The 12,864-nt window shown below is 34.2% G+C and overlaps 1 protein-coding gene across 5 annotated transcripts in view; it reads left to right on the top strand.

Annotated features, from left to right (window-relative positions):
* The window catches only part of LOC143152802 (uncharacterized), a 41,234-nt gene that overhangs the window by 25,905 nt on the left and 2,465 nt on the right, over nt 1-12,864 (top strand). For 2 of the 5 annotated variants that reach the window (XM_076323312.1, XM_076323315.1), the window contains exons 18-27: nt 5,248-5,357; nt 5,746-5,805; nt 6,803-6,996; nt 7,485-7,937; nt 8,024-8,275; nt 8,368-8,469; nt 8,599-8,750; nt 8,857-9,052; nt 9,411-9,559; nt 12,567-12,725. In XM_076323312.1, coding sequence (XP_076179427.1) covers nt 5,248-5,357; nt 5,746-5,805; nt 6,803-6,996; nt 7,485-7,937; nt 8,024-8,275; nt 8,368-8,469; nt 8,599-8,750; nt 8,857-9,052; nt 9,411-9,559; nt 12,567-12,725 — 1,827 coding nt within the window. The remainder of the gene's footprint in view (nt 1-5,247; nt 5,358-5,745; nt 5,806-6,802; nt 6,997-7,484; nt 7,938-8,023; nt 8,276-8,367; nt 8,470-8,598; nt 8,751-8,856; nt 9,053-9,410; nt 9,560-12,566; nt 12,726-12,864) is intronic. The other 3 variants (XM_076323314.1, XM_076323316.1, XM_076323313.1) reach the window with 2 other exon arrangements.

The following is a 12,864-nucleotide window of genomic DNA, read 5'->3' as shown; positions in this document are numbered from 1 at the left end:
TGCACGAGGGATCGCTTAGAAAGGCGATCGACTTGCTTGATTTCGTTTCGCATTCCTTGCGATTTACGTTCGCGTGAAAAGTAATGCAAGAATTAAACTGCAATTTCACATTTCGACGGATTCGAAGCAAGTATAACAACGAACACCAGCCACTAATAATAATTGGGCAAGTTATTGAATAGTTGGAAAATTTCTGCGGACATTATACTTTTATTTAGACAAGCTGGATCTGGTACCTGCGTATTAGAAATTTGAATTAATTTTCCCGAATGAAGTTTATCTATACTTCCTATTGTTAACGCAGAATAGAAAAATAGCGCAATTCTTCAATATCGATTTTAATATTTCGAATTTTCTAACTTATCGCTGTGAAATACTTACAGTAATACTATTGTTACAATTTACTGATAATAAATAATATTGCTTCAAATGATACTCTCGCTGCTACGTATGTAGACTACTAAGAACAGTATCGGTACTCTTATTAAATACTACTTCTGTTTCGACTGTAATAATACTATTAATAACGATACGATATTAATAAAAGCGCGACGTCGCATTATTCTTGAGTAACGGTCAGATTCGTCGCGATGAAAAAAAGTAGAAACAGAGAAATAGCAGCAGTCAATAGCACCTGGTCATTTTCACCTCGAACGCGTACGTAAGCCTACGTAAGTTTCCACCCTCTCGTCCGAGCAGAGCAGAGGGGTGGACGAGCTATACGGTCAGTGTATAGCCATTCGATAAGGTATCGCGTGGTTACAGGTGAAATGGTAGAAGGGAAAAGAGAGAAAAGGTAGAGGGAGGGAGGTGGTTTACCTGGAAGGAAGGGGCAGCGGTCAGCGTCGGGACGCTCGACGTCTACGCGGGGCACAGTCGTGCGTACCTCGTCATTTGTCGCGTCGTCGTAAATTACGCTCGCTTCCGCTCGTTCGCCCACTTTCGATTTTCTGCTTAGACGGAGATTGTGAAAAGTGATCGTTGTCGTAGAACGCGGGAGATCTTTATGTTAACAATTTCTTTTATGACTAAAAGTGACGTGCATCGACAATAGTCGTCCACCGGTGGAATTATTACCCAACGGGGTTTAATTAACTATCGTTTCGTGTTGCGTAGACCTTGGTTTTGATTCGCGCGCGGTACTCGATCGTGTTTAATTACTTCGAAAGTATGTTTGGCAACGATCACGTGAGTTCTACGATTAAAACGCTCCCGAACGATCGAGTTTGTTCTTCGTTCCGTTATCTAACGTTTTTAAATACCACGAATAGCGATGCACCGTGTAAACAAATTGTTTGTACTTGTCATTTTTATTTTTTTTTTCTTCTTTCGCGATAATTACATTTCGTAATGCTAATACGTAATGTGTTCCGATTTTATAAAATATCATAGTATATTTTGTTCAATCGTTACATTTATATGAAGTTACACAATATAGAAACTACATGAAATTAATATCTTACATCGTGTATCAGTTTCACTGAATTTATATTAGTAGAAATAATATTATGCATTCGTTTCGTGTAGTTTACATATTAGGCGATTTTGTAATTACTTTCGGTGAAAGATAAACGAATGTATTGAAACGTGGATAAAAAAAATATTTCTTAAAGATAATCATTCAAATGTATATTTGTTCTATTATCAAATGATACATTTTTGAGAACAGAATATTAGCACGAACATTTGGTTATTATTATTAAAGAAAAAAATACCGTTTATTCGGTCTACGAAAAAATATTGTTCGGGATATTCCTAAAATTTGAATTTTATTTAATTTTAACACAATTTCGATTTTTAAACGCGTCATGTTTTTCGTCTACTTCTTTTTAGATACGTATCTAATTTTTCAAGGTAAAACGGTAGCAAATGTTATAAAGTCGTTTCATTTATCGGTATAGATTTGAACGGACAATTGAACTTCGCCGTTTTAAACGAGAGTAAAGAAAACTTAAAGCACGGCGAAGAAAATTACTACTTTGTACAAAAACATTGTGAACTTTCCTAGTACGTATTTTTAGAGTCCGTAATTATTAATATATCCTATAAACCTTTCAAAGAAGAAACATTGTTGCTCGAGAACCGTATATCTTGAACAAATTTTTACGCAGAAGTGCAAATGGCTATTAACCGCGAAATTTATGTCACAAATTGTGAAAATACATGCATACCTCGTCAAGAAGTTTAGAAACTCCAACTGCCCAAATTACAGTTGTTGCATCAGATATAGTCAGTTGCATAACAGGTTGTTAATCGATCATTCGTTAACCTTAGCAAGATAAACGTGAAACGCACAACAACCCCTAGAAGTTCGAGGTAGAAATTTAATTTGCATACGTCTAGACACATGAAATTTATCGCTTCTATGTATCTTCGATATGTCTTTAGCGATTATAAAAATTGTAGGAAACGTAAACAATATTTTTTATTATTCTTGCTATTGGTTATTAATTTTCTATGTCATTATAATATATATTTTATTATCAGAACGTATGTTTAATATTATAATAATATTGTACATTATTATATGTTCCTCAGTTCCTTATTATAGACGAGGTACATAATTTAAAAGCAATACTATTTGCGTAACAGACTAGTAATTATTTATAAATCTCCCTTGGCTTGATAAAAAGTGTTCTCCTATGAATAATAATGCTGTAAAAAATACCTTAACTCTCGATAACGAAGAGGTTCTAGTCGGTAAAAGATGATACAAAAAAACTATAATTTCCTGACGTAATTACATACTATAATTTACGTCACGGACATAATTACATACTATAGACGAAATCAATTTACAAAAATAAGCAAGGAGTTGATAATCGAAGTACTATGTCCTTCCAACATTATAGAAACGGTATCTTGAATTTAAATAAGTCACTTTTAAAGTTGTGAAAATGAGAGTTGCAACTTACTTACCAGTTCGAAAGTTGTAGAAATAGTATTTTTTATTTAAATACCATTTTTAAAGTTGCAGAAATGATATTTGTAATTCGTCTCTCTGTGTGTAATTCTGCGTCCGAAGTTGTAGATTAAATTCTTTTATTTCGTACGATTAAATAACCGAATAACGTTTCCGTAAGAAGTGGCACACGATGGTACAAGTACGAAAATACGAAATACTGTCGTGAAAAATCAACGATACAATAACGTTCGATTAGCCGTGACAATAGTGAACCTTGAAGAATGAAACAACCCAATAGCGTGAGAATAACGTTTCCGAACTGTGTAAATGGTACCACCCAACCGAAATCAAAGACTTTCGATCGCGATCGATGAGGGAATATCGGTCAGAATGATCTTCAAGTATTGTGCTTGGCCGGAAGAGGCCAAGGAGAGCGACAAGGTCACAGTCTTGAAAAACGGAGATCCGAACTCGCCCGAGAAAGATCAGAACTTCAATGAAAAGTCGACAAATTCCAAAAGAAAGGAATACAAAATCACCAATGCTGTTCTTCGTTACTGTCCATGCGCGTTTAGGTGCAGACAATCCATAGGTGTCGCAAAGGAGGACGAAGATTCAATTTCAACGGTCGTTACGACTGCTAATACGACACCTGTGATCCCTTTGACATTGAATACCAACAACGATACAATGTACGTTTACAGATTCGTGAGAAATTTAATGTAATGTTAAGATTCGTATTATAAATAGTGAATTTTGTAGCTGAAATTTCTATGCTCGGATCGTAATAAAACAAATGCTCACAATTGAGCCTCTTAAAAACCAAACCTCTCTTTTTTGAGAAGTTTTCAGTTTTTGTAATCTCGAAAATAATGTTTACAATTTTCTTTATTTTTTATTTCGTGGAGTTGCTCGATTTGGTGTGTAAGAAGTTTAGTTGTCGGTCACGTTTGTAAAAGTTAATCGATTCGTCATTTTATAATAAAAAGTATTTGCTCGTTCCTTGAACCTTTTTCTAGAAAATTTGCGTTTCAAAAAGATAAGACCACCATAGAAACATGGGTGAAAAATAAAATTTGAAGAATAAAACAAAAATATTAGCCCAATCCTGAGTTTATCCGTCACGAAATCTATACTTTAAGTATTGGTACTTGAGAACTGAACTCGCATTGGACACGCAGAAAAAAAATCGAACTGTTGGCTCACAAGTCTCCAATGTTAAAGTATCGTTCCTTCAATTGTTACGTATATTATACTATCTCGAAAAAGTATACATATTATAGAAAAAAATTCTAGGAATAAAGTGTTATTTTTTTACTATGAGATATTTAATGTGTTGGCCAAGCAATTAAAGGATTGCGTTTCAGGTGATTCGAAGACATTCGATAAAATTAACCAAACAGTCAAAATGAAGATCTGAAATATTTAACAGGGATCTCTATCGAATGTTTAACTTGCCGAACTAACTAGCGCGTTGTTTAACTTATAATAACAAATTTCCAAGGTCCTGCAAATCTTATCGAACAATCCAGTTATTTGAACAGGTGGTTCTCTTTTATTTGAATAGTCTCGTTTCACCTGTTAACTAACTTATTGTTTTACCAAATATATCCACGTTTTGTTTACAGTAAATACGAAGTCATTTTGCATACAATCTTTCAATAACGAATCAACATTTCACTTCAATAATATTATGATTTAAATTGCCAATAACAATTAATAGTTAAAACAATTATAAATTTAATATATTTAAAAACAAACGTTATAATTTAAAAATGTGAACTTTTATTTCATAGTTTTGAATATATACAATACAAGTAACAGGTACAAACCGTAAATAAAACGATGAAATTGTTTGTTACTACGATAAGTAAAACATGAGTTTATTACTGTAAAACATGATACCATTTAAAGTGAGGTATGATACATAACGTAACCTTATGACATAGAATACCAATACGGTAGAACCTTGATAGAAGACACCGTGTGCGAGAATTTCATAGCCGCATTGATTAAGTGTACTCGCTGACACCTATAGGCGTTCGTAGCACGCAGTGCATTAACCATTTCAAGTAATGTAATTTAATCGAAAGGTACAAATAACTGAAAGGTCTAATTCCTTTTAGTTTTTAACATTTTTATCCTCGACATTCGTCAACGTTATATTTTATGCACAAAAGGTAGTCCTGCAAGCACGCCAAGAGAAGTACATATATACACATGTATTTTCTGGTATATAACGTATAGCGAGCTGATATAATTTTATGTCTAATTTCCATGCGATGTTAAATAAAACTTAAACACTGGTCAGTTACTTTTAATTGTCTGGCTTCCTGTTTCAGAGACAAAGCGGTGAACGAAGAAGAATTCAACGAAAAGAACAAGCATCATTTTTTATCGGATGAGAGCTATCGAGTGCAAACGTTGGATACGATTGAAACGCAATTCGAAGGTATTTCAAATTAAAAATTGATTTTTATTATAAATCGTACACGATTCGCAAGAATTTATTCTACCAGAATACCAGAGATTTTATTTTAAATATAAGCTCCAAAATATTTTAAACTAAAAATCAATTTTATTATAAAATATATACTAGCCATTATTTTTCTAAAGTGAACGAATTCCAGTGACTCTTGAAAAAATTTCCAAAATGTTAAAAAAAGAAATTAATTTTTTTATAAATATGACCTAATAATCTTTGGGAGCAAATATGGCAAGAATCTTTTACTGGATGGCCTCGTTGAGTAATAATATTTAATGAAAGATTGCAAATAATGTAATTCACTCATAAATGTTTATTCTACGCACACGACGAACTTCGACTGACCCAAACAAAGGTTCACACGCAGGGACTCCGCTACAAACGCATAAACGGGAACTGCACCCCCAAAACATAGGTACTTATTCATTTTAAAATATATAAATTTCAAAGATTTTATTCTAAAAACAAGTTCGGTGGATTTTTGGAATTAAAAATCAATTTTATAATAAAATTAAGTACAAATTATAAGAAGTGTAAATGAATTTTATTGCGTGCAATTTTTATTTATTTATTTTCTTTTTGACACGATTACTATATAAAAGTAATTTCTCGAAGGGCGAATAACGTTGTCTAGACTCGATTGATTTAAAGATAGCACTTGTTCAAGTTAATCGTTAACTGATGCACTATATGGTATAAATTGGACAATTGTTCGAAAATTCATCCAGCAGAATTTTGATCGTTAACGCGATAGAAAATGACCTATGGGACTAGCTAGTGCGATCGAAAGTACATGAACTGGAGCGTGAGGTTCTTAACCTCGGACGAACGTGTAAAGCTTCAGACTTAACGCAGGGATGGAATCAATATTTTGCCCGTAACATTTAAGCCAAGCTTACCGGGTTGCGTTTAAAAACACTTCGATCGCGATCTCGAAGTTCCACATAGTTTGCGATACACTTGAAACGCTGAAATATCTACCGAACGTTCCTTCTTTTTTTCAAAACAAAATAGTCATGCGTTGATCCTAGGAAAAATTATATCTTCTTATTTTAATAAGCGAGTATTGGTACACGATAGTGAAATTTTATAACAGAACATTTGACAAATTTTGTATGCCTTATAAACTCGTGTTTTACATTTTCACTTTCCATCCCTCTTTGTAAAACTATTGTTCGTCGAAGGATATTAAAATAAACATTCGTGCGAAACAATCGTAGAAATATAAAGATTTCATTCTTTTCACCACTTTTCAATTATAATAAAAATATTAACGAAGTTTAAGGTATTGGATTAATTCAAATTTTATACCGTAATAAAACGATTAAAAGTTTGCGGTTTTTACTCGATGTAACACTTTGAGTTTTATTACGTACGTTGGTCACTTTCTCGTAATGTCGTCCACTTTTTAGCAGACGATAACGAACTGTCGTCATCGGATGCGTTAGAAAATAATTGCGAGGAAGACATCGGGCAAGATATCCACGACACCCAAGATGACAGCGAGAGTAGATCGTCTAGTCCTGAGAGACCAAATGTGGACTCGGCATTTGACATCATCACTGGTCAGTCGAGTCCACCTGATCAGGATACAGTCGACTTTATCGTAAGTACTGTCTACTAAAGTAATCGTAAACTTTCCTGATATTGTAAATGATTTTGTTGTTTAACCTTGAATTGGTTTCTAACCCCAAGGAGATAAAAGTATTGAATTAATACAATATGTCCTAATGGAAATACTTATACTTTTATTTGAAACGCTATACACTCATTCAGGAACACCATATATATTTTATCTATTCTTAGAGTTGTTCAATTAATTCTACTTTACTAACTTTTGTTTCAAATATTTTCTCATATCGCTAAGATCCTACGATATTTTATATATTTTATCTATTTTTAAATAGCTGTGAAATTAATTCTATTCTGCTCTCAGCTTTCATTTAAAATGTTTCTTCAAACACTTTTAATTTCAATTAAAAAATTATATTTTATTATAAACTTCTCGATCGAATTTTATTCGTCAATTTGTATGGTCGTACCTTTACTTGGACGATATCGAGCGGCGATTAAATATGAAAAGTGCACTTTCAGATCTCTTTAGACGAAAAAATCGAAACTGCAGCTGAACCAACGATCAGGTCGATCGAAGACGATGCCGGTTCCAAAGATTGGAGCAGCGAGGAGGAAACGAAATCGAGGAATCAGAGTCGCGTGTCGTCCAGGAACTCGGGGCGTTCGCAATTTCGTGAGAATCAGAACGACAGCGAGTTCAGTGCTTCCGACGAAGCCGAAGGGACGGACGATAGAGCAAGCGCGGGAAGAAGATCTATAGTATCCGTTTTGACGAACGAACGAATACTGGCCGTCGAAAATCTCCAAGAGTCCACCGACGATTTGCGTACGGACTTTCAGCAAGTGCAAGTTTCACCTTCGAGGAGATCCAGCAGCCCTAAGAAATCGAGTCGGTCATCGAGCCGAAATTCCAACGAATTCGAAACGTCGAAGTCACCAAGACGTAACTCTCGCAGTAGTTCGCATAAATTGGTTAGCCATTCGACGTGAAAATAAAATTATTAAATACAGGGTGATCCTAGTAATTTTTGATCGACTAAGTACTTCCACCTTTACAGAGTTTTGACTTAGAAAACAACGAGTCTGCGGAGTCGAGCGAAGAGAGAGCAGTTTCCACCACAGCACAGTGTGAAAATGAATCCCTTGAATCGGTAGAATCGAGCCAATCTCGTAGGGGATCAAAAAATGTGGAATCACCGACAATTATTATTGCATCCAGGCCACATTCCACCGAAACTCCCAATTTCATTGAAAATCATCTTGAAACTACTGTTCAGTTAACTGAGAATGATGACGATAATGCCGATAGAGTACGTAATTGTAATAAAAACTCGAATTTAGGAAAAAATTGAACTGTATACTCTGCTTGTTCATCATTGTTAATTGAAACTTTCGGTTCCAGTTCATTAACGATTCTAACGGAAGTAATACGTTATTGGACGATGAACAATGTAGGGATAGCTCCAGCGAAACGAATATGGAACCGGGAATCTTGAAAATCGAGGTATGTAAACTTATAAGAACAATCATCCATATTACGATTTTTTCTCTAGTTGTACAGCTCTCCCAGATAGGAAAATTTAAACCTAAAATATATACATATCCGTTAAGTAAATTTTATGTTTATGTTCAGACTGAATCTATGGAACCGATGAATCTGTCTAAAAGAGTGGCGTCAAAAGTTCCTCGAATGGTAAGAAGATATCGCAAAGGAAATTTGGAGAAACCGGAAAAATTGAAGCCGATAGTACAACAATGTTTTACTCAACTCGAGAGTAAAGAATGGTAAACCACTGAAATAAATAAGTACATAAATAGCAAAGGAAGTATAGCCGCTAAAAGCATGAATAGAATGAATCGTGTTAAACATATATTCTGGTTATCGTTTTAGGGAAATTACCATGAAAGGTTTGAAGGCATTATCTCAAATTACGAAACAACAACCGGAGTACTTGGACGTTAGCAACACAGCAACGATAAATCGGCTTTTAGGTCGACAAATAAAAAGTCTTCGGTCACAAGTGGCGCGTGCTGCGTGCTTGGCTGCTGGTGATATTTTCAGTTCGCAAATCCGAGGCATAGATCAGGTGATTCATCATAAAAGTCTGTGCAAAAGTGTACTTCTGCTTCCAATGTTCCCAATGTCAAGGCTTCCATTCAATCCTCAAAATAGTCATTAATTTGGCATAAGACAAATAACTATTACAACTACATGTACACCGTAATTAACGCATACTATAACTTTTAAGAATCAGGTACATTTTAAAATCTGATATTCAACTATTTGAATATGTTAAAGGAACCCTTCGAACTTTCAAACTCTAAGTTCAAGTTTCAATTTTTATCAAAATTTCAAACGTTTGTAAAACCAGCACCAAAATCCCGTAAACAATTTTCGCTCTTTTCGGTCATCCATTGCTATATTCAATAAAAACTTTTCAACAGGATTTTGATGACGTAGCGGGCTCACTGCTCCAAAGAACAGCCGACACGAATCGATTTCTTCGAGCAGATAGCAATGCAGCCTTAGATCGCATGATCGAACATCTTCCATCGCAGAAAACGATTGGTGTAATTATCCAACGAGGCGCTAGGTAAATTATTTATCATTTGAATCATTTAACACTTTGAGTCCGACATCATTTGAACCATCATTCGTCTTACAATTAACAAATATTCAGAAATAATATTCTCTTTGTCAATTTTTAAGATAAAAAACCTCAATCTTCAACAAAGAAATAAGTGCCGCTAGGTTTCGTATTATAAATTCGTAAACATAATATTAATCTTTTACTAGTAAAATTTATTTCGCGTCATCATGTATCTAAAAAAATCAATATATACCTTGCTGAGAAACTCTTTAAAATTATAAACTATACACTATAATTATTAACAAATATTTGATTATTTTATTTAATTCACTGTCATTAATATTTGGACAATGTATGATAGTTTTGAAAACATTTTCCCACATGCAGAGGAACGCTACAAGATGAACACATAAATGCAGTTGAACTTCTTTTTTTTGCTGCAGTACATACTCTGCAAGGGCGTCGAGGATTTTTTATTTTGCCTTGCCCTGTAATTCTTACAATTCTATGTTTTTTCATATCTGAACATAGCCTACTGGTTGGTTCATATTTCGGAGCTCTTTTAGTAGAAGTACCTGTTTTAAAATAGTAATTAGTTGATGCATTGCATATAAACGTCATAGAGATATTTAACATACTTGGCTGTGGATCATTGAGATACGTATCAGTTGTTTCGTGCGAAGAATTGAGCCATGTGCGTGCAACGGCAAATAAAAATTTTTTATACCTCATATTGCTTCCTGATATTTTTAAATAAATAATATATGCATTAAAAAGTGAACAATTTAATAAATATAATATAGTCTTTTTTGTCCATTTTTTTGTTTTACGAAGAATAGGATAATACGAAAGGTACTGATCCGCACGATCCACACTTTTCATATATTTCTCATATTCCACCACACACATGGGCTTTAACATTTTTTCATGTGATTTATGATTTGTAATCTCAATCATGTTTGCAGAATGTATTGTTGATATCATGTAAACAAGTTTCTTTTTTGTTTTCCATATTTGAATAAGAGTATTGTTTTTTCTACGGTATACTGTTGCATTTTCCTTCAAACTTACATTTTTTAAACAGTTTGGCACACCTCTATTTTTTCTTATAGTTCCGCAAACACCTGTTTCATATTCTAGCAACTTTTCTGTAATTTTTGTACTATTATAGTAAGTGTCCATATATATATTGTGCCATAAATTTAAAAATGGATGTAATGTAGAAAAAATTGTAGTTTGTATCATCTTTCCTTGGGTGCAATATATTTCTAATTTGCAAATATAACCAGAGACAGCTTCGCAGACCATGCGTACCAATATTCCATACTTTATCATTTTTGCAGGATTGTACCTACGAGATGAAAGTCTTCCCCCCCAGGGTATAATATTTTCGTCAAGAAACAATTCTTTTTGCGGTTTATATACTGTTTGAAATTTTTCTGTTACATACGTAAGGATAGGTCTAATTTTATCCAATCTATTTCGACAATCTTCGTTGTTACTAAAGTGCCAATATCTCCATATTTGGCGGAATCTGTTTCTGCTCATTGTATTCCCAAAGATAGGTGTACAAAGCAATGGGTCTGTAGACCAATATTCATCTTTCTCTGATTTTTTCACAAATCCCATTACAATAATGAGACCTAGAAATTGTTTCATTTCTGTAATGTTTATATCTGTCCATTCTTTATTTTTACTTGTACTACTATTGTTGCTGTTTTGGTAATGATATCTGTTTGATTCCATAACAAACAAATTCATTAAATCATCTCCAATGATAAGTTCTGTGACAGATTTTATATTGTTCAAATCTGCAGAATATGTTTGTATGCCTGATTGTCCCATAAAATTGTGTAACTCTGGTTTAATATCAATTTCCAGCCATTTACTTTCCTCGTCAGAATTATTTTCATCTTCATCAGAGTCACTGAATGATGGTAGTCCCTGTGATCTAACACGTCTCACTATATCACTGTCACTATCTGAATCTTCATCACTACATATTGATACTTTATCAGTATCGCTATCAATGTCTGACAAAGGATCAGCATATATTTCTTCGGTGTCCCTAGACATTTTTCGTGATATTTAAAAGTTTCAAATCTCTATAGATTAAAAACTCCAGCGAAATAAAACACTGCGCGGTCTTGATACGAACGAAACAAAATAAACTGACATAAATAAAGCATTAAGTTGAAGATGTTTTTACAAGGAAATATATACATGAGCACCAACGAATGTATGAAATAGAGTTTGGCCTAAACAAACGTGAGATAACTGTGGTGGTTGATGATATAGAAGGCCGCGTAAGCGAAGTGACGGATACGTGACACCGGCCGATAACCGCTGGGCAGAGTGAAATCACGCATGCGTGACACCGGCCATCAAAGTGTTAAGCAGTGCTGTCCGCGTATTACTTTACACGGCTTTCTCCCACTATACACGCCGTGTTATGGATGGAGTGTGCACACATACACGATTAGCCAACGTTCCAGACTATAGTAACTGGCACAAAGAGGGGGAAGCTCCAGAACTTATGTTGGGCAGCACCGACTCAAGACATCCGACAAAATTCAACGACATTCCTAGCAATTTTTTTACTATACCCCTAAGTCAACAGAACCACTTAACAATGCTATTTATTAAGCAGTTACATCTTAGTAACTTAAGACTTAACAGTATCATTGTACAGAAAAGAATTGATCTCCATAAACGTACTTACTAAAAGTTTTTAGCACATATTGCTATAGCGTGCGTCCTTAAAAAATTTGAAATTACCTGTTTATAAACCACTATGATCTGTATAATAATAAATTTTAAACATTCATGTACAGTTTTAACACGTCGTCTTGTCTCAGTCTCTCTCGTTAAACTGTTAAATAATTAATACAAACGTTGCTGGAATGATTTTTAACGTGGTAATACTGACATCGTCGGACTTGAAGTATTATCTGTAAGAATCATGTCCTTCGGGTCACATTGAACATTTTCATTCTTTTTCTTTATTCAGTCACCAGAACGCTATTGTGAGGGCAGCGACGGCCCGACTACTGGCTTCTATAGTCGATCGAATCGGACCAGAACACATCATGGTGTTGCCTAAAGATGTGAAAGACAAGTTACTCAATACGGGTGCAAGATTATTGATCGATGGGAATCTAGATGCCAGGTAAATGTATCAAATTAATTCATAAGTTTTCGTGTCATAAATAATTCGTAAGTATTATTATTTATAATATGATTAGGTATAAATAGTATCGAAAACTAGTCCAATGACGAGCCAAAATCGAACAGTAATCTTACTTTAC

The sequence above is a fragment of the Ptiloglossa arizonensis genome, chromosome 11, assembly GCF_051014685.1.
Source record: "Ptiloglossa arizonensis isolate GNS036 chromosome 11, iyPtiAriz1_principal, whole genome shotgun sequence".
In the NCBI taxonomy this organism is placed as follows: domain Eukaryota; kingdom Metazoa; phylum Arthropoda; class Insecta; order Hymenoptera; family Colletidae; genus Ptiloglossa; species Ptiloglossa arizonensis.
Note: the sequence above shows the minus strand (reverse complement) of the source record. Positions and strands in the feature narration are given on the sequence as shown.